The following is a 23,026-nucleotide window of genomic DNA, read 5'->3' as shown; positions in this document are numbered from 1 at the left end:
GGTCCATTTGTTGCATTTCTTCATCATTGTTTCATGTCGCTGCTGTCCAGCCTGTCGGCGGAGTTCACCAGTTTATGAGATGCTTGAAATAATCAGTCCAGTACAGTTTGATATAAATACTAACTCTCCAGTCTGTTGTTCTGCCCATTGTTTTGCTGTTTACTTCGGTGTTGTACCTTCTTTGTCTAAATCTTTCATTCAGGAGGCTGCCATGAGTGAGTTCTGACGTAATGTAGTTGCATCACGCACATAATGTAATGTAACATACTTAGGTAATGTAGCTACGTTAAAAAAAATTGTGATGTTAACCCAAACCTCAATGTTTTCCTCGACCTAACCAAGTATTTTGTGTGCCTCGACCTAACCAAGGTCTGGTACTTGTGTCACTGTTCTGCTGCAAAGGTCATGTTGATTAGTGAACGGTGAGATGTGTCGTTTTTGGAGATGCTGACAATCCACCGATGCAGTTGTTTAAGTATGAGGATGTGTTGGTTCTGCGCCTGCAGGAGAGGAAGTGACTTTTCTTGCCACCAGGTGGCGGTAGTCTGTCTTTGACATTCAAGAAGGTAAACCAGACGACTCAGGACTGCAGATATGCAAACCGTTGTTATGATAAAGCAGTGTTTACCTCTCACTTTCACACCACTCTCAGTAATAAAGCTACTTCTAATAAAGAATATGTCTGATAAAAAGTTGCAAATAGGCCACAAACGCTCGCCAACGGGAACTATGGCTGACGGCCGACCATCATCCTGGTGTGTCAAGGCCCTGAGGAAAAGAGTACGTGATACAATCTCTACCTCCTCTCCAATACTTTTCTTTTAGTAAGGAATCACAAACAAACTTTTCAAATTATTTTCTCTCATTAAAAAGTCCAGTCCATGACCTTCATTCCTTTGCGCACTGTAAGCATAATTAAGAGTCATTAGCTGACCGTACACCAATCACACACAGGCACCTGCATCCATACGTTTCATGCATCAACACGTGCAGACCACTCACACCTGCACCGTGGCTGTGATCTACCTCACACCAATAAAAAGGCTTTTCCTGCTTTTGAACCAAAGCTCTACTTTCCCAAGCTGCAAGGTATGCAGTCTTGGCTGCTTCGCCGCTCAGGCCCGGGCTGTTTATATTTGTTTTCCAATGAGTTTATGAGTCTACACTGATGCTGTCATCAAAGTATGCAGGTCGGCTGCTCATCGCATCCCATCCCTGGCACTAACAAGTTGATTTGATGAAGGGGATTAAGGATATAGTGGAGGGCATCGTCATTTGTTAGCCCCAATTTCTGAATACATCCCCCCCTGGAAACAGATCTGTGAGTGCCTGGCCACCACCTGCCTCGTTAGACAGATCGTTCCTGTTGCTAAGGACCAGAAAACCTGCAAAATATCTTGTAGTCATTAAGATCAGCAATTAGATGTGAACTTTAATCCTCTTTGACTGTTAAAAAAAGCATAATTTCACATAAAGACGCATCATAAAGATGGAAAGATAGCGTTCCACCATCATGGGAAACTGTTTGATCACCATCCTTAATGCATCATCTGAGTGGAGCTGGCCCCCCACTAACAAACAGCTCAACAATAAAGGCGACATCAGTTTTACACTCTCAAGAATGACGAGGGTGTGGGCGAAACAGACTTAACCGAACAGCAGGAACAACAAGGCAAAAAGCTTCGTCAGTGTCCAGACGACTCGTATGCCCCAGTTGTGAGAAATGTTGGACGTGTGCTCTTATTGCATCATAAAGCCTTCAGGGAAATGAGAAAGCAGCAGTGCTATGCAGTGAAGTTAGCTCAGGCTTTCACCCCTGATATCACATGGAAAGTGGGGGTGTGAATTCTGGTATTACGGCAGCTGTGAGCAATGTTCAAAGTATCTGCTGTGGTGTGAGTGGGGGTGTGCGGAAGGCCGAGTGTGATTATCCCTCCTAACTGCCCGATACAGGCCAGGCGGAGGATGGAGTCCAAATCATTTTAATTTTACAGTGACTTGTAAAAGGATGATTGGTGTCTTTGTCTTAGCCACTCCGCCGCCCTATTGCTTGTTTCCGGGCTATGTAACAATGCATAACACTTTACGGCAGTACATCCCACGCAGCGCCAACTATAAGTGATTTTGGTGAAACTGGATTATATTTTATGGAGAAAACGTTTTCCCATTTTCCCTTCGATGTCCGAGTTTCCTGAAAGCAACCTTTAACTGCTGCTAACGCTAGCTGCAAGTTAGCTCTGTTAGCTGACTCTACTCAGAGCAACGATACGAGTAGCGTCTACAGACATCATGACAAGAAATGAAGAGACTGAAGAGGACGCTGAAGGAGGAGGCGAAGAAGACAAGAAGAGGCTGACAGGAGTCTCGGACTGGCTTTTTAGTCATTGGCGACAGCTTCGCTAGCCAAGTCGCCAAGATGTGATGTTAGCATTTAACGTTTCTGCAAACCACAGTAACATCCAAGGTTGTCAGGTATACCAAACGTGGCATATCACGTTCAAATTACAAGTTACATTCCCATCAGGAGGCCAATGATGCTGCCAAACGGTTGTCCGCAGTTTGAGCCACACCACTGAATATTTTTAAGGAGACCTGCGGACATTTCCAGCGGTTTTTGTGGAGACCAAAACTGGCTATTTTTCACAGGAAGTTGGACCATCACCATCCATGATTGTGGCGATCAAAACAGGTATTTTTAGCTCAACCATGATGGTTTCCTAACCCCAACCAAGCCATAAGCACAGCATTGTGAGAAGAAATGTACTGAACATTTATTCTATCTGTTGGGTTGGATGCCGAGCTCGACTTGTTGCTGTTGAATAGCAAGTAATATTAGCTAGGTCGCTAATGTAAAGGTCTTGTGTTGTCGCACTTGGTTGATGTTCGGCTGTGATGGCAAATTTGTCAACTCGCCAGGTTTTGATCATAAGTCAGCCCATTTCAACAGAGATTTAGCTGGTAGCATGTTATAACCAGGTGTTATTGTCTCTTGTTCAGGTTTTACGTTAGCTTAGCGTGCCGTTACTGTTCTGAGTTGTGTGCAGTGCTGGTGCAAACTGCCCGAGCATGCATGACATAACTTTCAAGACGTAAAATTGTTACGAAGTGCAGAGTTTTGGTTGTAGTTAGCACGTTACGTTACATTGCATCTTACAAATTGTTACAGAAACCTGGGGTTTGTATTTATGGCAGTCGTGCTGCACTCAGACACGGTGGCGGGCGCCAAATCGCACAAAATAATGTTGCTTTAAGTCGATAGAGATGCTCCCACTGCTCACCAAACCTTGAACAAGTTTTCAGCATTTTACTCCTTTGCTGTCAACTTTTTCGAGGACTAAGAAGCAGCCTTGTTTTCAAATTGACATCACCCTGCATTTTGGAGTTTATCCAGTGTGGTTTTGAAAGGGTTTCCTAAGGCCGAGGGTGATAGAGTTTCTCGGCCTGCAGAGGAGCATGAAATCATTTAACCAAAGCTGGAACAGGGAGAAAATTTCACCACAGCAAGACGGCTCAGGTCGTCACAGAAAAGTCCAACTTTGGTCTGATTTTCTAGCACTTGTTGTATTATCCTATATGGTTTACCACAGATCTAAATATAACAAACACCACACTCAGTTGTATGACAGTAAAACCCCACACTCAGCTTGAATTTTTCATTTTCTTTCCAGTAGGAAAACAATTATAAAGTAACAAAGAAGTGATTACGCAAAGTATAAAACATTGTGACTCTTTCCACACAGCGATCCTGACCACAGTGTCTTGTGTAGGGAGGGGGGGGGGGGGGGGGGGCATTCAAAGATGTTGTGAAATTGTTCCAATATGTGAGTATTACACATTCACCCCCCCTCCTTCTCCTCTCTGACCACAAATATTACACTGCATCTGTGAAACAATGCTGTTCCCCGTCACTTAGTGCCATCTCAGCCTGGTGTGTGAGAGACACAGAGGTTAAAAAAGAGATGGACAGACATTACAGTAAGACGGATCTGTCCTAGAAAAGTAGAGGGATAAGAGCAGGGATGCAGTGGTGAAGGAAATACAGGATCAAGTCTGATCAGTGATCACAGCGAACAGAATAACCTTCTTATACATTCAATGTCCTTGAAAACAGCCACAAGTACATAAATTGTGATTTTGGGTGGGTTTGAGCTTTGCTAACACACCTGGATGGAGAGTTTCTTTCTCTAATGACTAAAAAGTTTTAGGCACAAGTCTCAAAATCACAGCCATGAGCCAAAATGTCATTTTCTAGAAGGCTGATCACTGATTGTGCTTGAGAATAGACATTTCTTTCAAAATTAATGCAAAATAGGCCTTGAAAAGTCCTTGCATCTCTTAAAGTACTTTAAAATGTACAAGCTGAAAAGTAAATATTACTCGTCTTGCATTCCTTATTGCAGCAGCATACTTTACTTGACTATATATCAGTAATAAAATGAGATATTTCATTTGTATATAGGCCGAATTTATTTATGTCTCACCCCCACAACATGTTACTCTTGAGCCCTTTAGTTTCAGTTTGGAAAGTCCTTGAATTTGAAAAAAAAAAAAAAGATTTGACCTCTGGTTTTACGCATAGCCTGGACAAAAACACAGCTAGGAATAGTCTCATGAATCGCATAAAACACTTCATTACCAATAATATATATATATGTGTCATGCATGTGTTACTGTTCTATAAGCTTCTCTCACACTATCATAGGTGGAAGCTGAAATATTTCTAATTACGCGCTATTTTTACGCAGCGTAATTTGGCACACTTTTTTTTTTTTTTGCAATGTTATTTCTCGCGATAAATCCCAAGTATCATCTTGTATCTAACAACAGGGTGTGAACCAGCAGGCACACAGGTAAAGCACTCACCCGTGATGAGCCCGGCTTCTGTGCGGACACTTGCGGCAAGTAACAGAGAAACAGCGGCGCCAAAAAGTGAGAAAAGAAAGGAAGAAAACTTGACAATAACATAATTGGTGGTCGGTGGGCTCAGCGCGGGGAGCGGCAGGTAGACTTGTGTGTGTGTCCGGGTGTCACACTGATGATCAACAGGTCCAAAAAATAATCAAAACTCCAAAAAATAAGTCGTTTTCCTTTGTCTACTTCTCCAATAACTATTCACATAGTGCCACGCGTAGGATGAGAAATCATGACCATGGCGACTGGTTTTTATCCACTGCGGGAGGATCAGCTGTTCATCGCGGCTTTCACAGGTTGAGTCGCGCCTGTATCCATTGCAACTTCATTTAAAAGCAAAGGAGGGAGCGTGAGCACTGACCGACACTCCGACTGACCAATGAGCGGCGAGGGATGGCGCAGAAAGCCACGCCCGGTGCCAGGCTGACTCTCCACAGAGGAAGGAGAAGCTGCTGTGGCCAGTTGGACTCAGCAGCTGCAGGGACACTCATCAGTCTTTGAGAGCAGGGACAATGGCTGAGCAATTGTGAAGTCAGATTTTAGGTTCTCGTCCCCATTCAGGGACACATAATGCTCGGTAATAGCCGAGTATCCTGCTGCCGTGACATTTAGCCTGTGTACTTGGGCTACAATGGAAAACATCTTTTGAGCAGAGTCAATAGCTGTCACAAGCACTGCAGGGGGTCAGCCTGTGTTTGTAGATGTGGCTCAGTGTGTGTGTGTGTGTGTGCTGGAACGATGAGGATTCAGTGGTTGATGGGCAAAAACAGCTGTCTGTGCCACTTAAGCCCTAATTACGGTTCATTAGTTGTCTCATTTTTAAGAGTAAACCTTATTAATGCAGCTGGTCACTATAAAGAAAGCAGCGTGAAGAAATTTGGGCAAATAAACAACATATAGTCATTTAAAAGCCAGCGACAGGTTGCAGTGGGAAACACTTTCACACACATTCATTAGCGCGTCTCGAGAGTTTCTTGATTTGTAAAGATTGCCTGTCATAAATAGGCCTAATACTCTATGTGTGAATTAAAAACTATGCACATGTATGGGCAACTAAACCTGCCAACAACAAACATAAAATTAAGAAATAAAACAACGCTGAATAAATAGGTTAAAATGCAGTTATCGAATGTATAAAAAGTTTACATTGAGTGATATTTCTGTTTCAGTTTACTTCTCTGTTTGTATTATTTCCCCTGTTTACTTACTTTGCCATTTAACTTTCCATTTTTTTGTTTTAAATGTACTTATTTGTTTAAGATTTAGTTATCAGTTACATTCCAGATTGAGATTTTATACTTAAAACATGTTGTGATTTTACAACAACAGTAATCTGCTAATTAGATACTGTTGCATCAGTAATAATAATCCAATAGTAGGCTACAACAAGTGCTTTTATTTTTGTTACTTTAAGCACACTTTGCTTCAAACACTTCATGTTCTTACTGAAGTGACCTTTTCAGTGTAATGGAGTTTGTTCATATCGCAGTATTGCTACTTTTAGATAGGTAAAGGATCTGAATAACACTCTGCACTGATCAGATTCCATTATATAGTCCAGCCTGATGGAGAAAGCACTAAACTGGCTCATAAAACTGGTCCCACACTGTAGTCGTCCTACAAACTCTCAACCTTTGGCTCCCACGTCCTCGTTCTCTCTCTGTGCTCTGTCTTTCTCCGTCTTTTCCCTTTCAGATGAATTGTGTGGCCCATTGAGAGCCAGTTAAAAAAGAAGGTGGAGAGACCAAAGAGGGTGAGCGAGGGAAGCCGAGTGTTGAGTGCAGGTGTCCAGCTTCAGTTCAGCAACCCCTCAATCCACAGAAAGTGGGCTTTTAAGAGCTGAAAAGGGCCATCCGGTCACCCTTTGCTGGAATGGGTAACTCCCCCCCCCTCCCTGGTCTCCTTCTCTGAGTCTTTGTCCCTATAGATATTTTTTAATTGTTGGCGATGACAGTTCAGCGGCTTTTTGAGTGCCTCAGTGAAGAGCCTTGTAATTAGAGCTATTGAGCTGCTGGAATTGGCACAATTAGGGTCAGCATTAATGATTTCTTTTTAGAAAAAGGCCTGTTTTCTCAGAAAGGATGGAGAGAATTTGTGGAGAGGGTCAGGCCGAATGCAAGAGAAGAAAAAAAGGGGGAGTTGAACTGAGTCCTGAAGACTGTGAGATTATCTAGACTCTTGTTTACTGGACCACCGTAGAGACTCTGCAAAGCGTCCGTGTAGTATCATTATCAGAGCCGTGAGCCCGTCGCTCTGGTGCCGTTTCTCACCCAGGACACATCATCCTCCCCCCTCTCCCTCTCCCTCTGTGCCAGCCGGTCCACTCATGCCCCGGTGTGAGTGGAGAAATGCTTGTGGGAGGTGAGGATGAGGAGCAGAGAGGGGGGGGAACAGGAGTGTCTCTTGGAATGTTAACGAGATCAGTTTATATCTGCTCTTCCCTCTCGCTTCAACCCTCCACCCCTAACAAAGAAGACAAGGTTTTCTGGGGTGTAAAGCTGTTGTAGGGAAAGCATGGCTCGACACCTTAATTCTGTTGTCATTTGGCCGAGCATGAAAGAAAACCTCTGACAACAAAAACAGAAAAGGAATGAATGGGCACGCTGAAAGGAAATGTATTTCCCAATTACTGCAGCGGCCCTTCCAAAGACGCCCCAGCCGCTGTCCCCCCGCCGGCTTACACCAACTACATACGGCCGAAAATTAGCAGGTGTCTGTAGACACAGAAACAGACGGAGCAGGACAGAGGCCACCCAGAGATCTGACGGCCGGGGGGAGAGGAGGATTTAGCACAGATGTTCAACCATGATGTCACATGGACCAAAAGTACAATTTAGACACACACACAGAGTTCACATGTGGTATGCTGAGTGTTGTGGGTAAAAAAGAGTTTTAATGGAGGCGCTAATTAGTTAGTTGTCCCTGTTTTTTACAGTTAATAACAAGGTATCACTAATTCAACTTTAATATAATGTGTACTCTACTTTGTCAACAGGGAACGCCAGGTGCAAAGGTGAAAGTACTATACTGGAGTAAATGTACTTCAATTTTGTGCAACTTTATACTTAAACCATAAATTTAGAGGGAAATGTTGTACTTATTACTCGACTGCATTAACTTTACATCTGTAGTTACTTCACAAATTGTCTTTGACGTACTTAAAATAAAGTATAATGAACTCATTACAGTAGAGTCAACTTTAAAACTATACGGTTTTGTGTGCTAAAGTGCACATTGTTGATACTTCTATTTTGTGTTATTTTGTACTTAGAGACTCTGTAGAGAGAACTAAGAAACCTTTACTTGACAGTTGTAGTTGATAATCATATTCCAGATAATAATAACAAATCAATAATTAGTATTTATTATATTCAAAACCAATGATCCTCTTATATAATATGATTGATTGTTAAATAATAAACAACACAACAGAATGTAAAGTTGCTACAGTATGAAAAATCTGTTTACATGTTTATTCATCACGTATAAATAATCCAATGAAATATAACTATATAATAACATAATACTCAGAATACATTTTAGTGTTGTTTTAAGCATATTTTGCCAATAATACTTCTGTGGTTTTACTTGTAACAGAACATTTTCACATTTCACTGCTCCGGTAACAAATCTGAGCACTTCTTCCAACACTGACAAAAAGTATTTCACTAAAAAGTAGCCCTAAAATACTTGTACACTAGTTTAAAGAGGTATTGCTGCAGCTCTAGCTATACTAATACTTTTACACATAATACTGGTACTTGTCAGATTACTCCAATACAAGTAAAGGTCATGTATTTAAATTGTACTTGTGGTAATACTTCTTACTTATGTACGTAACTATAGGATCTGAATACTTCTTCCATCACTAGAGTTGTTCAAGTACTCTGCTTATGTATATACAGTATTCGTGGTACTTGCACTCCATCTTATGTATATTATTGTTTTTACAGGTTTTTGAGATTTGAGATTTTATATGTAAAACATACGATCCCTTTTTTTTAAATGTTGTATTGTTACTGATTAAACAGTAGATCTCCACTGTAATGAGCTTCAACATTTAAATGCAACTCAAATGTTTATGCACCAGTATTAATAATCCAGTTACATAATGCTAATAAAAAAGTACTTTGGTAAAAATGAAAGTCAACCAAAGTAGTAATGTACTTAAGTATAAGTAAAAGCCAATTATGTGTACAGTATATTTACATATATGTATGCTGTATATAGGGGACGACCAATTACTGGCCGGGCTGATTATCAGATTTGATATTCAGCATTTTTCTGATTATCAGAGTCAGTCTTTTGTTTTTTTGTTTTTGTTTTGTTGTTGTTGTTTTTTATCCGATTGCCCGCCAAAATTAATTAATTTAAAAATGCACTTCTTTGGCTCAGATGCAGCAAACAAGCTGCAACTTTCTGCTTTTTAATTTTCTTTACTTTTGATACATATTGCAATTGCTTTAAATTTAACTTGCAATGGAGTATTTTTTTTTAGTGCACGTCTTCTTCCTCCACTGCACTTCTCTATTAACTGTGTGTGTGATGGCTCTTGAAAAGTTAGTGCTGTCAAACACGACGAAACGCACTTCCAGCAGTGAATGAAAGACAGACAGACGGGGTGAAGGGGGCTGGGTGGTGAGCTGAACGGAAAAATCGGAGGTCAGATAGAAAGCCCTACTCCTTTTAAAGTGTCATCTGGATTTCATTTCATAAATTCCACATATTTTACATGTACTGGCCGCAATTTTCACTAGCTCCTGAAAACGAGGAGCCGCGTATAGCCCTTTGGCTGGCTGGCTGGCCGACAGTTCTGGACAGCAGCAACCTGGCCTCTTATTACCCTCTTCAAACACACACTCGCACATAAACACACACACTCACTGAAGCTGATGTAGGAGCATGCCTGGTGACGCAAACGCACAGCAACAAATAAATAAGCCCACAAAGCCGAATTATCCGTGACATTAATCAGAGATGTGAGGGATTTTTACGCAGTGAGAGAATGAAAGTGGCAACACAGAGCCAAGGGTGTGAAAAGGGCTATTGAGTCTGGACTGGGGTGTCCCGCACCTGCGCTGTCTATTCACCCCACTGTTTACACACTGTCATCCACAATTAATACCTCATGGGGACTGGGCTGCCTGCCCTCTACAGGGCCCCTGGACCCATCCAGGGCCCTTATGGATGCCTAATTGAGCATACCGCTCTCCTGATTGAATTAACAGCTCTGTCTCTGGGACCTTTTCCCCTTCAACTGAGGAGGGGGACTATTCCACACTAGCATGGGACCCCTGTACCATCCCACAGAGCAGAGGGAGGGGAGGGAGGGTTGGTGGCTGGAGAAAGCGAAGGGTCAGAAGAGGGAGTTGTTGAAACTGTCCAGAAAACGTGTCCCTTTCTGTTGGCAAACCGAGGCTGGAAATGTGAACTGGGGGCAACGAAAGGTCTCAGTCTTCACAGGACCAGAGAGTTCCAGCAGGGCAGCGAGTGTGCACCACAGAGCGAGTAAAAAGGCGGGATTGTTGAGAACATCAGCCTACTGTGCAACACTGGTTCACACACATTTTAGTGCATATATGGTACTCCCAACTTTCTCACAATTTGTCAGTCTTTGTTTTATTGTTGTTCTGTTTTGCAGCACAGATATTAACTAGAATGGGTAACGTGTGGTTTAAAAAGATAAAACAGTAACACCTTGTTTAATCATTTCCTGGAAAGAATACGATAGTAATTATGGGGTCAATGGAGAGTTCAATTGATGCATTTCCAAGCGATTTATATCAATGAATTACTTGTGTAACCAAGAATCTTTTCATCAGTGCTCATTGAGTCAGCTTAACGTGAGAAAATTCTAAATTTGCACACATCAGAGGTGCAAGTAACCTTGGCGTGGCACCAGCCGTCGCCATCTTGGCAGTGCCAATTCTTGGCTAGTAAACAATGGGCAAAGAGGTGGAGTGTGAGTGAAACTGAAGCAAGCCTAGTTAGTCGCACAAGCCGACAATCTTGAAACGACCAAGCTAGCTAAGGCTAAGAAGCTATCTGTGTTCTCACATAAAGAGAAAAAGTTACTGTACATTAGCTTCAGGATAGTCGGATAGAGAGTGTGTGTCTGTGTTTGTGTTCAGTTTTGTCACTGACCAATGTCAGCACTCACCAGATAGTCAGTTTCTTTCTGTTATCCTCCAGTGTCTTTTCTTTTTTCCATCGCCTCCCTTTACGTCTTTAAAGTAAAGTACACTCCCCTATCATTCAGCAGTCAAGTAAGAGAGAACTACAGTACATTACTGTGGATTTTAACACCTTTTTGTTTTGTGGTTGCAGACAGGTTGAGAAGCGACCTCACTTTTTAATCCTAAAAATAAAAAGATTAAAAAACTCTCCACTCTCATCCACTCCGGGTGTTTTCCTCCAGAGGCTCTGGGATCTGGGTCTCCCAGGGTCACTCGTTAATCCTGAATACCAGCATCTGTCCCTCCACTCCAGTCTGTTTGTCCAATTAACCACACAGCAAGCCATATTATTTGTCCAATATTTGGGTTAAAAATTTGTTTGAAAACACCACAAACTCATCCAAGAGGTCACGATCAGTGACTGGAATTAGCTGAGGTGAAACCTGGCAAACATCTTGCAGCTAGCTGTCAGTCAAAGCAGCCACGTCCCTAATTATGCATAACTTTAGAGTTAAATAAAAACAGCTGTCATACCCAGATAAATTACTGCAAGAATTACAACTGTGGAGGAGATCTGAGGATACATAAAGCCTTTAAATGCTTTGAATGAATTTCTGATAAATTATATTGACCAAATTATTTGTTTTAAAAGGTAAATAATAGAAGAAAACTTACAGAGATTGTTTTTTTTCTAGCTAAAGTCTGACAGAAACCATGAGAAGTGAATGATCTTAGAGGCTAATATCAGCCTTCAAAACCTATAATTTATTATATATTCGTCACATTTTTTAGTCTTTGAATGGCAGAAACACTTTGGTCACACATGGATAACACTGTAGAAGTATTTCCAGGGTGTATCATCACATTTGGTTCACTGAATAGCATTATACACCCACTAAAAATGTTCCGCTCTGAGCGATCACCCTGACAGTGTCCTCCTGGCACGGTCCACTACAATAGTAGTAAAATATAATCATGTGGAAAATCAGTAGCCCTCTGGAGAGGTGGAAATGCACTGAGATCAACTGTATCCTCTTTATTTCCAGGTCTGTAAAAGACTTTGCCATGTCTTTATCCGTCTGTGCACATGTAGAGCTGAAATCGACCTCTTGAAGGGAAATGAAACGGGTGAATTCATCTCAACTGAGGCTGCTGAGTCATGAGGCCAAAATGGTTATTGTTCCCCGAGTTCCCCGAAGTTTCTCTGTCTGTAATCTCTTGGCTAGATTCATTTGTTGCTTCTGAGTAAAAATAGGCACATAGATTCTCTTAACTGCACTGATACTGCATCGCTTTGTTATTTCAACTCGAGACGTCTTAATCAATCATTTACTGCTGGATCTCCCACAGATTTTCCGCACCAGGAGAACTGATATGGAGTCAGTTTGTACTTGGGTGTGTTACATAGAAGCACAATGCTCTCCTACATTAACACACAGACGTATTTATCTAAGCACTGAACTTTATGACATTTTAATTGTCAGTAACTGTCTCACTGCTTCTAGTGATCAACTTTTCTTTTAATATTTATGTATTCAGCTCATGCACGTCTTGCAAAATTGACTGATTTTGTAAATGTTGCATATTTATTTACCGACATTATTAAGAAAACATTATAATTTACAAAACAAGCAACAAAAACAAAGCAGCAGAGTAACAGTAGCATCAACATTTCTGGTTAAAGGTACCCCCCGCCTCACAGTGTTTCGTTTGTCCATTCTGGGCTACTGTAGAAACAATTTATATGGAACTAGTTAGTGAACCCAAAGATGGTGCACATTCAGTCCAACACCAAAAAAGTTTTCAAACTTCTGGGTTTACTTCCTGGTTATGCGGCCCACCGAATATATGCAAAGAACTTTCGCCTGCTGGGATCGCCTTTCTCTGCTCGAGGAAAGTTTCACAAATACAAAACCTCCATAGATCAAAAGTTCATAATGGAAAGAGTCACAATTCACCTTATTTTCAGTTCGAGGTAACCTGCCAACAGTTTTACAGATGTCTCTTTTATAATGGTGCTCTATGCTGGGACATTTTTTCTCTCAAATAAGCTGAGTTTTTTTTTAAAAGGTCATTGCAGGCTTGAGTATCTCATGACAAATTCCTGGATAGAAATTTAAAGATGTAATATGTAAGATTTGGCCATTCATACTCCAAACAAATAAGTGGCAGAGTACCTGATAACTGCTGCTAACTGTAGCTGCCATTTGCTAGTTAGCTCAGGTAGCCATGAGGCTAGTCTATTAGCTGACCTCAGAGCATTGCGGGATTGTTGGTGTTGTAGCACAAGAACGACTGGAAACCAAACCAATGGACGCCAGTTTCACTGTGTCGATAATTTTAGTTAATTCTTGAATGTTTTAAACTAAAATTCTTACATATGGCATCTTTAAATATCAATCTGATTTTATTCCCTCATACTCAAATAGGCGAATCAGGGTTTTGGCATATCTAGACTGGTTCCCACCACAAACACCAGTAGATAGCGGAGTGCTCCAGGCCTTCCACCACCAGCCGGGCATTGCAGTGGTCTCCATGACTGCACAGAGCCGCTCACCTCTCGATGAACCCCCCAGTCCAGCTTTGGTGGTGGGGAGCATGCCCTACAGTACCAAAAACAAAACAAAAAAATTCTGCCGAGCATACCCCTGCACCAGTGAACTGTGCAGCAACCACAGCATGCCCCGCTCCCCTTTGGCCCCCCTTCCAGACCCCATGCCCCCGGTTAACAAGCCAGCCAGCACGTTCCCTGTTGTCACTTGTTACCCGCTGTCCTCCTGATACGGCTCACGGGCGGGGCCAATTAAACTCGCACTGTTCCCCACACCGGGTCAGGAGTTTAGTGGGTCATCATCACTGTGATTCTCACCCAGAGTTATCTAATCCCGATTCAACCGCTCTGACTGGACCAAACCAGACCAGTCTGTCTTCAGAGAGGGGATTTAAATAATTCATCAAGCTCACACAAAAATGAAAATTCATTCTTTTTATCTAAGCTTCTTAGTCCACAAAACATTTCTGGAGCTTCACAGCAAATCAGTGTTGCAGCGTTCTCTAAACAACTGAAGTAGATGGAGGCTTGTTTTAAGGCTTGTGTGTTTGAAAAGATGAACAAAGTCAGAATCCATCAAACCAGAAACTATTACCTCCAAATGATCAGAGTCTTCACCTCACAATTTATTGGAAATGATCACAATATTATTCAATAATACCATTTTGCTTTTTACAATAAGCAGCTCATAATTTCTTGAATACATTTTGCAGGAAACTTCCAACTAGTTTCTACTTAATTTCTGCTTTTTGTTTAAATGTTTTTGTTTGGTCAGGGCAAAAAATAAGGAAAATAGTGAAGAAGAAAGGAGTGACATCACTGATAGCCTCCATAGACACTCAGTATCTCACATTTAATAATAAAACCTGTTGTAGTTTAACTCTAATGGGCTCTAGCCAGTACATTTCTGAGGTACTTGTACTTTACTTGAGTATATTCATCTTCTACTACTCTATACTTCCACCTAACTACATTTTGGAGGCAGATATAATACTTTTTAACTCCACTACATTCATTTGATAACTTTAATTACTTTTGCAGATTGCATGCTGTATCAGGGCATAATTTATTTTATCTGCAATCGGATAAACAAAGAAACTCTGAACTGCTGAATATTTCTCAATAATTTTACTTTTGACTTTAGTAGAAATACATGATATCTTTACTTTTACTGGAGTATGACTTGTTTTCACAACACTGCAAACATACATCTATACTTAAAACAAGGACATTAAATGCATTATATTATATTATATTATATTATATTATATTATATTATATTATATTATATTATATTATAGTGCCCTCTAGTGGCTCTGTTGAGTAGTTACAGTGTATTAACTTCACACATAAGCAGGATGACAGATGGCAGCTGTTACATGCTGTGATAAGACTTCTGATGGCCCAGCCAGGACAGATTAAACCAGCATCTATTTTAAGGTTCATGTTCATATATTTACAGATATTTGTTTTTATTGTTTTGCATGTAAAACAAATTACAAAGCGGTGGATAATTTCTGAAACCTAATAAAATCATTATGAAGACACTTATATTGTTTTGTCATATATATAAATCTATACGAGGAGCTTTGGTGAAGGCTAAAACACATCAGATCAGCGTTTTGTTTGTGGAGAGCATGTGTGGATGAGAAGGAGAGGCGCTCGGTTTAATTGCAGGGAGCAGACTGTATTTTTAGCACATTTTGCCAGAAGCGGGCGGAGCTAAGGAGGCTGAGATGGAGGGATGCTGCTGAACAGATAGCAGGTGTTTACGGGATGCACTCGGAGGAAGCTGGATAGGAGATTTTACAGCACATTTCACTCTGGGAGGGCCGCTTGTGCTTTCATTTTTTTAACCGAGCAGAGAGAGCAGCAGTTTGGAGCCGTCGCGCTCAGTCGGCCGACAGGCTGCGAGAGGCTCCGTCTGTCTGTCGTGTCGCTGGAGGCTGCGACGATGTGATGCTCCATCGGTGGATCGACGGCCGCAGCCTTTCTTTCCCCTGAAGCCTGATATTATGCAGGGAGCAGGGGCAGCTGGATGGATTAAAGGGGAACAAAGCACCGGTTTAGAAAACGTTTTGCAAACTGGCAGGTGAGTTTGGGTGTCTGTGTGTGTGTTGTGTGCTTGAAAAACAAGCAATCCGACGCAGGAAACAGCAGTGAATAGGCCCCGAGTAGATATTGTCTTTGTGTGGACACATCTCTAATGAAATTCGCCTTTAAAATCTGACCCCTGAGTCGTTTTTAACGTGAAAGTGAAGATATTCACCACCTCTCTCGTGCTGTGGAAAAGTCTAGGCCTTCCCTGTTTGTAGGTGTGAGCCCATGATGGTGAATAGATGTGTGCAGTGCTTGTTTACCACATCCAGGTGCTATACATCAAACTGGTTTATACTGTATGTTGCAGGATGTGCTTTCAAAAGGTCTTTGTAGGTTGATTGTGTGATGTAGAGTGAAAAATATTGCTATGAGTAATCAAATTCTCACAGCCTAGTAACTCTGCCAAAAATAGACCCCTCTATTAAAGGACTGTGGTGTTTTTTCATACGTTATGTCACTTCCCTGAAGGGGAAATGTCTCATCTGGAGTTAAAATCACTGTGTGAATATATGTTCATGCATGCATGCGTCTCTGAACCGGCGTTACGACCCTCCCCCCACAGACTGTATGTCTCTTAAGCTCTGAAATGAACGCTGTAATCCTCTAATTGAAACCTCTTCCCACTATTCTATCCCTTCATGTATCATACAACCTCCCCCTCCATCGATCCCCGCCCTCCCTCTTCTCCACCGGCAGTATCAGCCAACTATGGTCGACCCCTCGGAGGCTGAGGAGCAGAACAAGTGTAAAGGCCCGCAGCTCAACACGCCAGCTGTGGCCACTGAAGACCCTCGACTACCAGAACAGGCCGATGGCACGACAACAGAGGATGATGGGGATGCCGGGTTTGAGACACCGCCTACTGGCAGTTCTGAGCCAAGCCCCTGCCACTCTGCATCCACGGCAGCGCCTGACGCCGCCCCTCAGGAGGCGCCACCTGAGCAACCACAGACTCAAACTGACAGAGAACCGTCACCCAAACTCCACCTGGACCTGTTCAACTTTGACTCACCAGCCGCAGAGGGCAGCCGTTACGTGTTAACAAGCCCCCACTCTCTGGAGGCGTGTGCTCGATGTGGGGTCAAACCTGTGGAGCTCCTGCAACGCCCGCTGGCTGACTTCGCCCGTGAGGCTCCCGGCCGCTCCATGCGTGTTGCGACAGGGCTGTTTGAAGTCTACGAGCGGGACAGGCACGCCAAACTGAGGCAGTGCAGAGAGGAGAGGGAAAGGATTATCAGAGAGGAGAAAAGAAGGATTCTGCAGGCAGCGGTCAATAGCGGCAGCACTGCGTCACCCTCCGCTGTGGAGCAGCAGCACAAAGCCTCCTCTGCCTCGACTAAATCTGGGTCGGTGACCTCCAGCTCGGCCACTGATTCTGCAGCGTCCTCTAAAGCGTCAGGTCCAGCTACTAAAACAGGTATTTTAGCAAAAGCTCCCTCCACCAGTCTTAGTACCTCCCCTAAGTCCTCAAAAACTGGTTCTGTACCCTGTACAACATCCCCCAAGGGTGGTTACCAAGGATCTGTCAAGCAACCCTTGTCCTCCTCATCTGAACAAGTAAAAACCACACGTCCGCTCTCATCTGGCCCCCCACCGGTAGTCAGGAAGTCCTCAGGCGGTAAATCTTCAAACACTTTCCCCAGATCAACACCAAAACCCCCGTCCTTCCCCAGAGCCAACTCTACACTCGCATCGTCAGTGACAAAGCCTGCAGTTCAGACCTCTGGGACGCCTCTGAACGGCGTAACAGGAGGACTGTTCTCTCAGCACAATGGACATCTTGGGTTCAAGTCCAAGGTGCGAGGAAAAAGCCATTCGCTTGAGTCCTTACAGCGGCGGACAGATCCCGTCTGCTGTTCCACCTCCACCACAACCACTACCACATGCACCTCATCAGAGTCAGGTGCTTCCTCTTCTTACAGCTGGGAAGGGGCGCGAGATCACTGGGCCAAAGTCTCCAGTCCTCGAGCTCGCACGATGGCCACTTTCAACTCCCTGATGGGCCGCAGCCTGAGCCTCGGTGACCTGAGCCACTCTCCTCAGACGACGCAGAAGGTGGAGCGCATAGTGAAGGAGGTGAGGCGTCGAGGCCTGAAGGCCGTGTCTGAGCGTGACCGCAAGATCGCAGCTCTGATGCTGGCCAGGTACCAGGAGGAAGACATCATGAGCCAGACTCGCTACGTGGCTCACCTTCAGTGGGATAGTGAGCGCAGGATGGAGGAGCTACGACGGGAGCAGGAGGACCGAGAGAAGCAGCGAGCGGTCCTTCAGTGTCAGCGGGTGTGGCAGACACAGGTGTCGATACGTCAGCGAAGACTCAGCCAGCAGGAGCGACAATCAGCAGCTGCCAAGATGCGGCAGGCCGAGGAGAACGAGGGGCGATGGAGGGAGCTCGCAGAGCAGCAGGAGAGGAGCCGTCTGCTGAGGTTACAGCAGGCGGCGCGAGAGGAGAAGCATAAGAAAGCTCTTCAAGAGCAGAACCTGAAGGCGCTGGAGGAGGAGAGGGCGGCCATGCTGGAGCAGGAGAGGCTGCTGCTGAAAGAGAAGCTCACCATGGCTGAGCTCAAGAGGCAGGAGAAGGAGCACCAGTCCCAGGAGGACAGACGAGGTCTAAACAAAGCAGAGAGGAGGCGTCACGCGGCATTGATACAAGAGATTGCCCGAAGAGAGCAGGAGGAGCGGGAGGAGGCCAGGAGGACAGCGGAAGACAAGCTCAGCCGCTCCCTCGAGAATTACGAACAGATTGTTGAGCGTCGAGGGCAGGAGCTGAAAGAGAAGGCCAAGCGTGAGGAGAAGCAGATCCAGAAAGCACGCAAGGCAGCAGAGAAGCGTGAGAAGCAGCAGCAGCAGCTCTTGGAAGCTCGTGTGAAGGAGGCAGAGAAACGAGCCCAACAGGCAGCGTTGGTGGCCGAGGAGAGAGCGAGAGAGAAAGCTCAGCGGGCCGTCCAGAGCCGGCAGGAGAAGGAACGACTCCAGAGGCTCAACAGGCAGCGGGTGGAAGAGGAGGAGAAGCAGAGGCGTCTGGAGCTGCTGCAGTCCATCGAGAGGAAGCTGGAGAAGAGCGAGCAGATCTTCAAGGAGAAGAAGGCAGTGCTGGAGAGCGCTCGCTCAGTGGCCCGAGCTTCGTTTCATGTGCGAGACAAGGTGCGGGAGGAGACCAACATGCGTACTTTTGATAAAATGGCTCTGGAAGCTCAACTCAAAGCCAGCCTGGATGACAAAATAAACCCATAGCTTTGTCGTGGACTCCTAACTTTCTGGACATGTGCTCAGCTCTTGCCTTCATTGTGGCCCTCATCACACAACAGCTTTACCCATTTTTCCCTTAATTATTTTCTCCTTACATATCTTCACCCATCAGCTGGTGTGATCACATTTTTGACAGTCAGTTTTTCTTGAAGATCCTAAGAAACCAAATCATTTTATATCATGGATGTAACGAGACTACAAACTATATCAGCTGTCGTGAATTAAAAACAGTAACGCCTGTATGGGACAAACAGTACAGTAGACTTCATCTTAGATGAGAGCGTAGAGAGAGCTGCCTTTTGCAGCAACACAGCCCCCCCCCTCTCTCCTTCTCTTTGCCCTCTGCTCCGTCCAACTCAGCTACTGGACTGAAAGCTGTGCGGGAATGAAAAGAGTCATTGTTTACCAGGAAGCACAACTCCATGACAACTGCAGAGGCTTTTAAGGGAGCACTCCTGTATGGGAAAGTGAAGAGGAAATGGTTTCAGAGCCCCCAAAGCAAACGAGGGATCCTTTTGTACACAGCTAGATATAGCATGGAAGTAAAGCCCTGGGCTGGACACTTGTCCGTACCTAACCGCTGACAATGCAGCACAGGAGGGCCGTGTGCACGAGCCATGTGCTGATGAAGCATCAGAGGATGCTGATTCCTGCAGCGGGGTCTGTTCTTCCGCCCTCGCATTTGCTTCAAGGACTCCCCCTGTCTCTCCTCATCACATCAGGTTAAAGTAAACAGTGAAGCACTCCAAGAGACAACCACCTTTCAACTCCCCCAACAGCCGAGCTGCTCCCAGGAAAGCCGCCTGGTGACCAAGTCAAGGTCAACAGGTACAGCTTTTTATTGTTTTCCAGGTTATGTAATGCCTTCTGTTTTGTTGCCTCTCAGCGCTCGCAATTAAACAACACACAACAACTTTTGATCACAGTGACCCTGACAGTGCACAGAGAAAAAAAAATGCTTTTACCCAGGAGCCAACATGCGAGCCAACAACAGGCTTTAAAGGCTGAGCTAATCCTCCAATCTCTCAGATTAAAAAAAAAAGGAAAAGGGAGATACACATGGGATTTTGCCCTCTCATTTAGCTGTTGCCATAGCGATAGAAATCAGGATGGAGCATCAAGAGGTGAACTAAGAGTGCGTGGGAATATGTGGGGGCCGCCTGTGTGGAGCTGGCTCGTTCTGGTCGTTTCTGTGCAGGGCGTTATTGGAAAAACACGCCATCACTTTTCTCTTCACATCTGTGCGAGGCAGGGAAAATACTGCCGCATTCCTCCTCATCACTCATTCAGGGAGAAGTCCTTTAAACAGCTTCAGAGTCGGTCACCGTCCCTGCAGCAAATCCGTGGCCAGGAAGTAGGCTAGACCGAGCGTTTCAGCCAGACTGATACCTGCTGATGTCGAGACGACTGAGATAAAAGCCAGAATGAGTTTGAAATTGCAGCATTAGGCCAGTGAATTACTGACAGGCGTGTGGCAGCGACTGAGCCACGCTGTTCCCACCGGATAATCAGGGGGAGGTGATGTAAGGTTAGAGGGATGAGACGGCAGATTTATCGGCGCTTATGATGGTGTCTGAAAAGATGAAATCTAGAAAAGGTTCCATTAAAAGGCGGTAGTCATTACGTCCTGGTAAACCGCATTTCAGGTACATTTCAATTCAAAATAAAAGAAAAAGTACTAGTAGGTCAGAGAGGTAAGAGGAGCAGCTCACCAAGAGAGTTTTGGATACATTTATGACAGAAAATCAAATTCTTACTCTTTGTTGTTGCATAGTTTTGACAGCTAATGAAAAATTATATCAAAGACACCCAAGAATCAAATTTGTTATTTGTGTTGCAGCTCGAAAATTCTGACTTTCATGTTGAGCGATGTGGTGCAGTCCTTTTAAGTTGTGATATGTAAGTTTTAGTTTTTGAAATCCTGGACAGACAGGTGAAGAAATAGAAAGCAGGTTGCCCAGACGTCTGTGTTTTGTGTTGCAGAGATATCTACTGATGCTTACCAGCTAGCCACTTTGTACCTCAGGAGGTGATTGTCCAATAGTAATTGACACCCTTGTGTCTATGGTGCTCCGAGCTCCCAGTCCGGGTAAAGTCAGCTTATAGGAGCATTAGCTGCATGGCTAGCTGAGCTAACTAGCTAATGGCTGCCACAGTTAGCAGCAGTTAGCGGCTCCTCTGGTAATATGCTGCTCCCTATTAGTTTGGAGTATGATTTCGACAAGTGACCAATTCTTACATATGGCACCTTTAAAGAAGTGGTTCAGCATGTGGTTCCTGGTTAGTCCCTGCTCAGGTGTATTACTTCTCTTAGGTACAGGAGCTTTGGGGGTGTGACTTGCAGTTCTAAACATTTCTGATTGGTCGAGTAGTCGCAGCATTTTATTTCAGCCACCATTTTCTAAAATCTGCAGCTGCAAACCAGTGTCTTTTGTTCAGTGTGCTTTGACACAGAGTTACAGAAAAAAGCATGTGACTAATGGACCGACAGGAAGTGTTGTTGTATAGTTGCAGGCAGTCTAATGAAATATCTCTGGCTGAAGCAGCACTTAACGTGTAATGTGATTAATTTTAACATTGTATTAATTGATTTTGCTATAAACTGCACGATGCTGTGCTTCACCGCACTGCTTATTCTCAAGTGGCTCATTTATTTTATATCTTCAGTCTTTAGATGACACTCATCATCTGATCTTAGAAACCACAAGTCCTTATAGATTATATTTGTTAAGATCTGCCATATCCACATATTTCTGTGTTGCACACACGATACAAACTCATTTTTTAATCTTTTGGAGAATTGCATAGTAATGTTTTTAAGCACCAATTAAAAATGCAACATTAAGCAGTCAATGATGTGTTTTAGTCGGGTCTAAATGTCTTCAATTACGTATAGAAAGTGAAGACATTTTTTTTTTTCTAGTGATCCATTTTCTAAATCTGGTCTAAATTGTTTTCTCTACTCTGTTTATGACTTGAGAACTTAATTTATTTCCCCACGGAAACACACTATAAATGATTTGCAGGCAGATATAACATCTTTAAAAATATCCTTATAGCCACTAAAGTGTGTAATGAACCATTTGTTAAGTTTTTTTAAGTTACTTGTAAATGCTAAATGGTGTGGGGGTGTGTTAATTATAAAGTGCTGCCTCTAATACTTTCAGTGTGACCCAAAAACCTTTGAATTCTTGAACTGAAGGGCAGAAAGTTCTGTTTTTTTGCACTGTTTGTCCTCATATTCATCACACTCTCATTTTATTTTCCGCAGGCACTGCAACCTACGATCCCTGGACAGAACTTTATCAAACACAACAAGTCTCTCTCCTGATGGAAACATGACCACATCAGGAGTTTTTATTCATTTTTAAACCAGTAGCGCTGCCATCGATTGAGCTGCTGAGAACAGACGTGAACCGACAGCCTTTTACCCGCAGATATGAAATGACATGTACAAGGTTCAAACACAGCTTTATTAGCATCAAGGCATGTTGTTCAATCCGTAACATGTTCCCTCGTACCTTACCCTGACATGTGGGCTTCTTTTCTGTATCAGTTATCATTTGTACATTATCATAAAAAGCTTGTGAGTGAATGACATTGAGTTGCTTACATTGAGGACAGATTTTCACATGTAGCAATAATGAAATGGTCGATACCAGACACATCTGTGAGTTCATTGTTTTTCTGTTAAAGTAAAGGACACAATCTGTGCATACTGTCAAAACCAGAATAATAAAAACAAACATTTTACAAGATGGATTGCATTGTCTGTGCTATCTGCTAATACTCTCTGTTTACTGCAAGTCTAATATAATAGTATTTTATTTAGAGAATGGTGAAAACACTAGAAACTCAAGGTGCAAGGCTAAAGTCACACACTGCCAAGTGATTGTTGTTGTTAAATCTTTATTATCTAGATGATCTATGACACTTTAAAGGATAAGTTCACCCAAAAATGAAAGTTCAGTCACTATATATTCAAATACTGGGCTTTCCAGAGACTTGGTTTACACCAGACGAGCTGTGTGGAGCAATT

The 23,026-nt window shown here is 43.4% G+C and overlaps 2 protein-coding genes and 1 long non-coding RNA gene across 8 annotated transcripts in view; 2 read left to right on the top strand and 1 right to left on the bottom strand.

Moving 5' to 3' along the window:
• smoc1 (SPARC related modular calcium binding 1) overlaps positions 1-5,214 on the bottom strand; it is a 51,632-nt gene extending 46,418 nt beyond the window's left edge. For 5 of the 6 annotated variants that reach the window (XM_073483299.1, XM_073483296.1, XM_073483298.1 and 2 more), the window contains exon 1: positions 4,864-5,181. In XM_073483299.1, the coding sequence (XP_073339400.1) occupies positions 4,864-4,965 (102 nt within the window). In that variant the 5' untranslated portion in view covers positions 4,966-5,181. Of the gene's footprint in view, positions 1-4,863 lie in introns of all 6 variants that reach the window. The other variant, XM_073483300.1, reaches the window with a different exon arrangement.
• Positions 1-22,749, top strand: part of LOC141010374 (uncharacterized) — a 43,688-nt gene extending 20,939 nt beyond the window's left edge. The window contains exon 3 of the long non-coding RNA XR_012180185.1: positions 22,259-22,749. This is a non-coding gene — a long non-coding RNA (uncharacterized lncRNA). The remainder of the gene's footprint in view (positions 1-22,258) is intronic.
• On the top strand, positions 16,447-19,432 carry ccdc177 (coiled-coil domain containing 177). Its single transcript, XM_073482725.1, has 2 exons — positions 16,447-18,959; positions 19,348-19,432. Exons 1-2 carry the CDS (start codon positions 16,447-16,449, stop codon positions 19,430-19,432), a joined length of 2,598 nt encoding a protein of 865 aa, XP_073338826.1.
• Positions 22,750-23,026: the final 277 nt, after the last annotated feature.

Source organism: Pagrus major, chromosome 16, assembly GCF_040436345.1.
Source record: "Pagrus major chromosome 16, Pma_NU_1.0".
NCBI classification, from domain to species: domain Eukaryota; kingdom Metazoa; phylum Chordata; class Actinopteri; order Spariformes; family Sparidae; genus Pagrus; species Pagrus major.
Note: the sequence above shows the minus strand (reverse complement) of the source record. Positions and strands in the feature narration are given on the sequence as shown.

Excerpts from the sequence above, each read along its gene's own strand:
- ccdc177 (XM_073482725.1), top strand. The coding sequence starts at position 16,447 with ATGGTCGACCCCTCGGAGGCTGAGGAGCAGAACAAGTGTAAAGGCCCG. Across the intron at positions 18,960-19,347 it reads AAAGCCAGCCTGGATGACAA|CTACTGGACTGAAAGCTGTG; the intron begins AATAAACCCATA and ends CGTCCAACTCAG.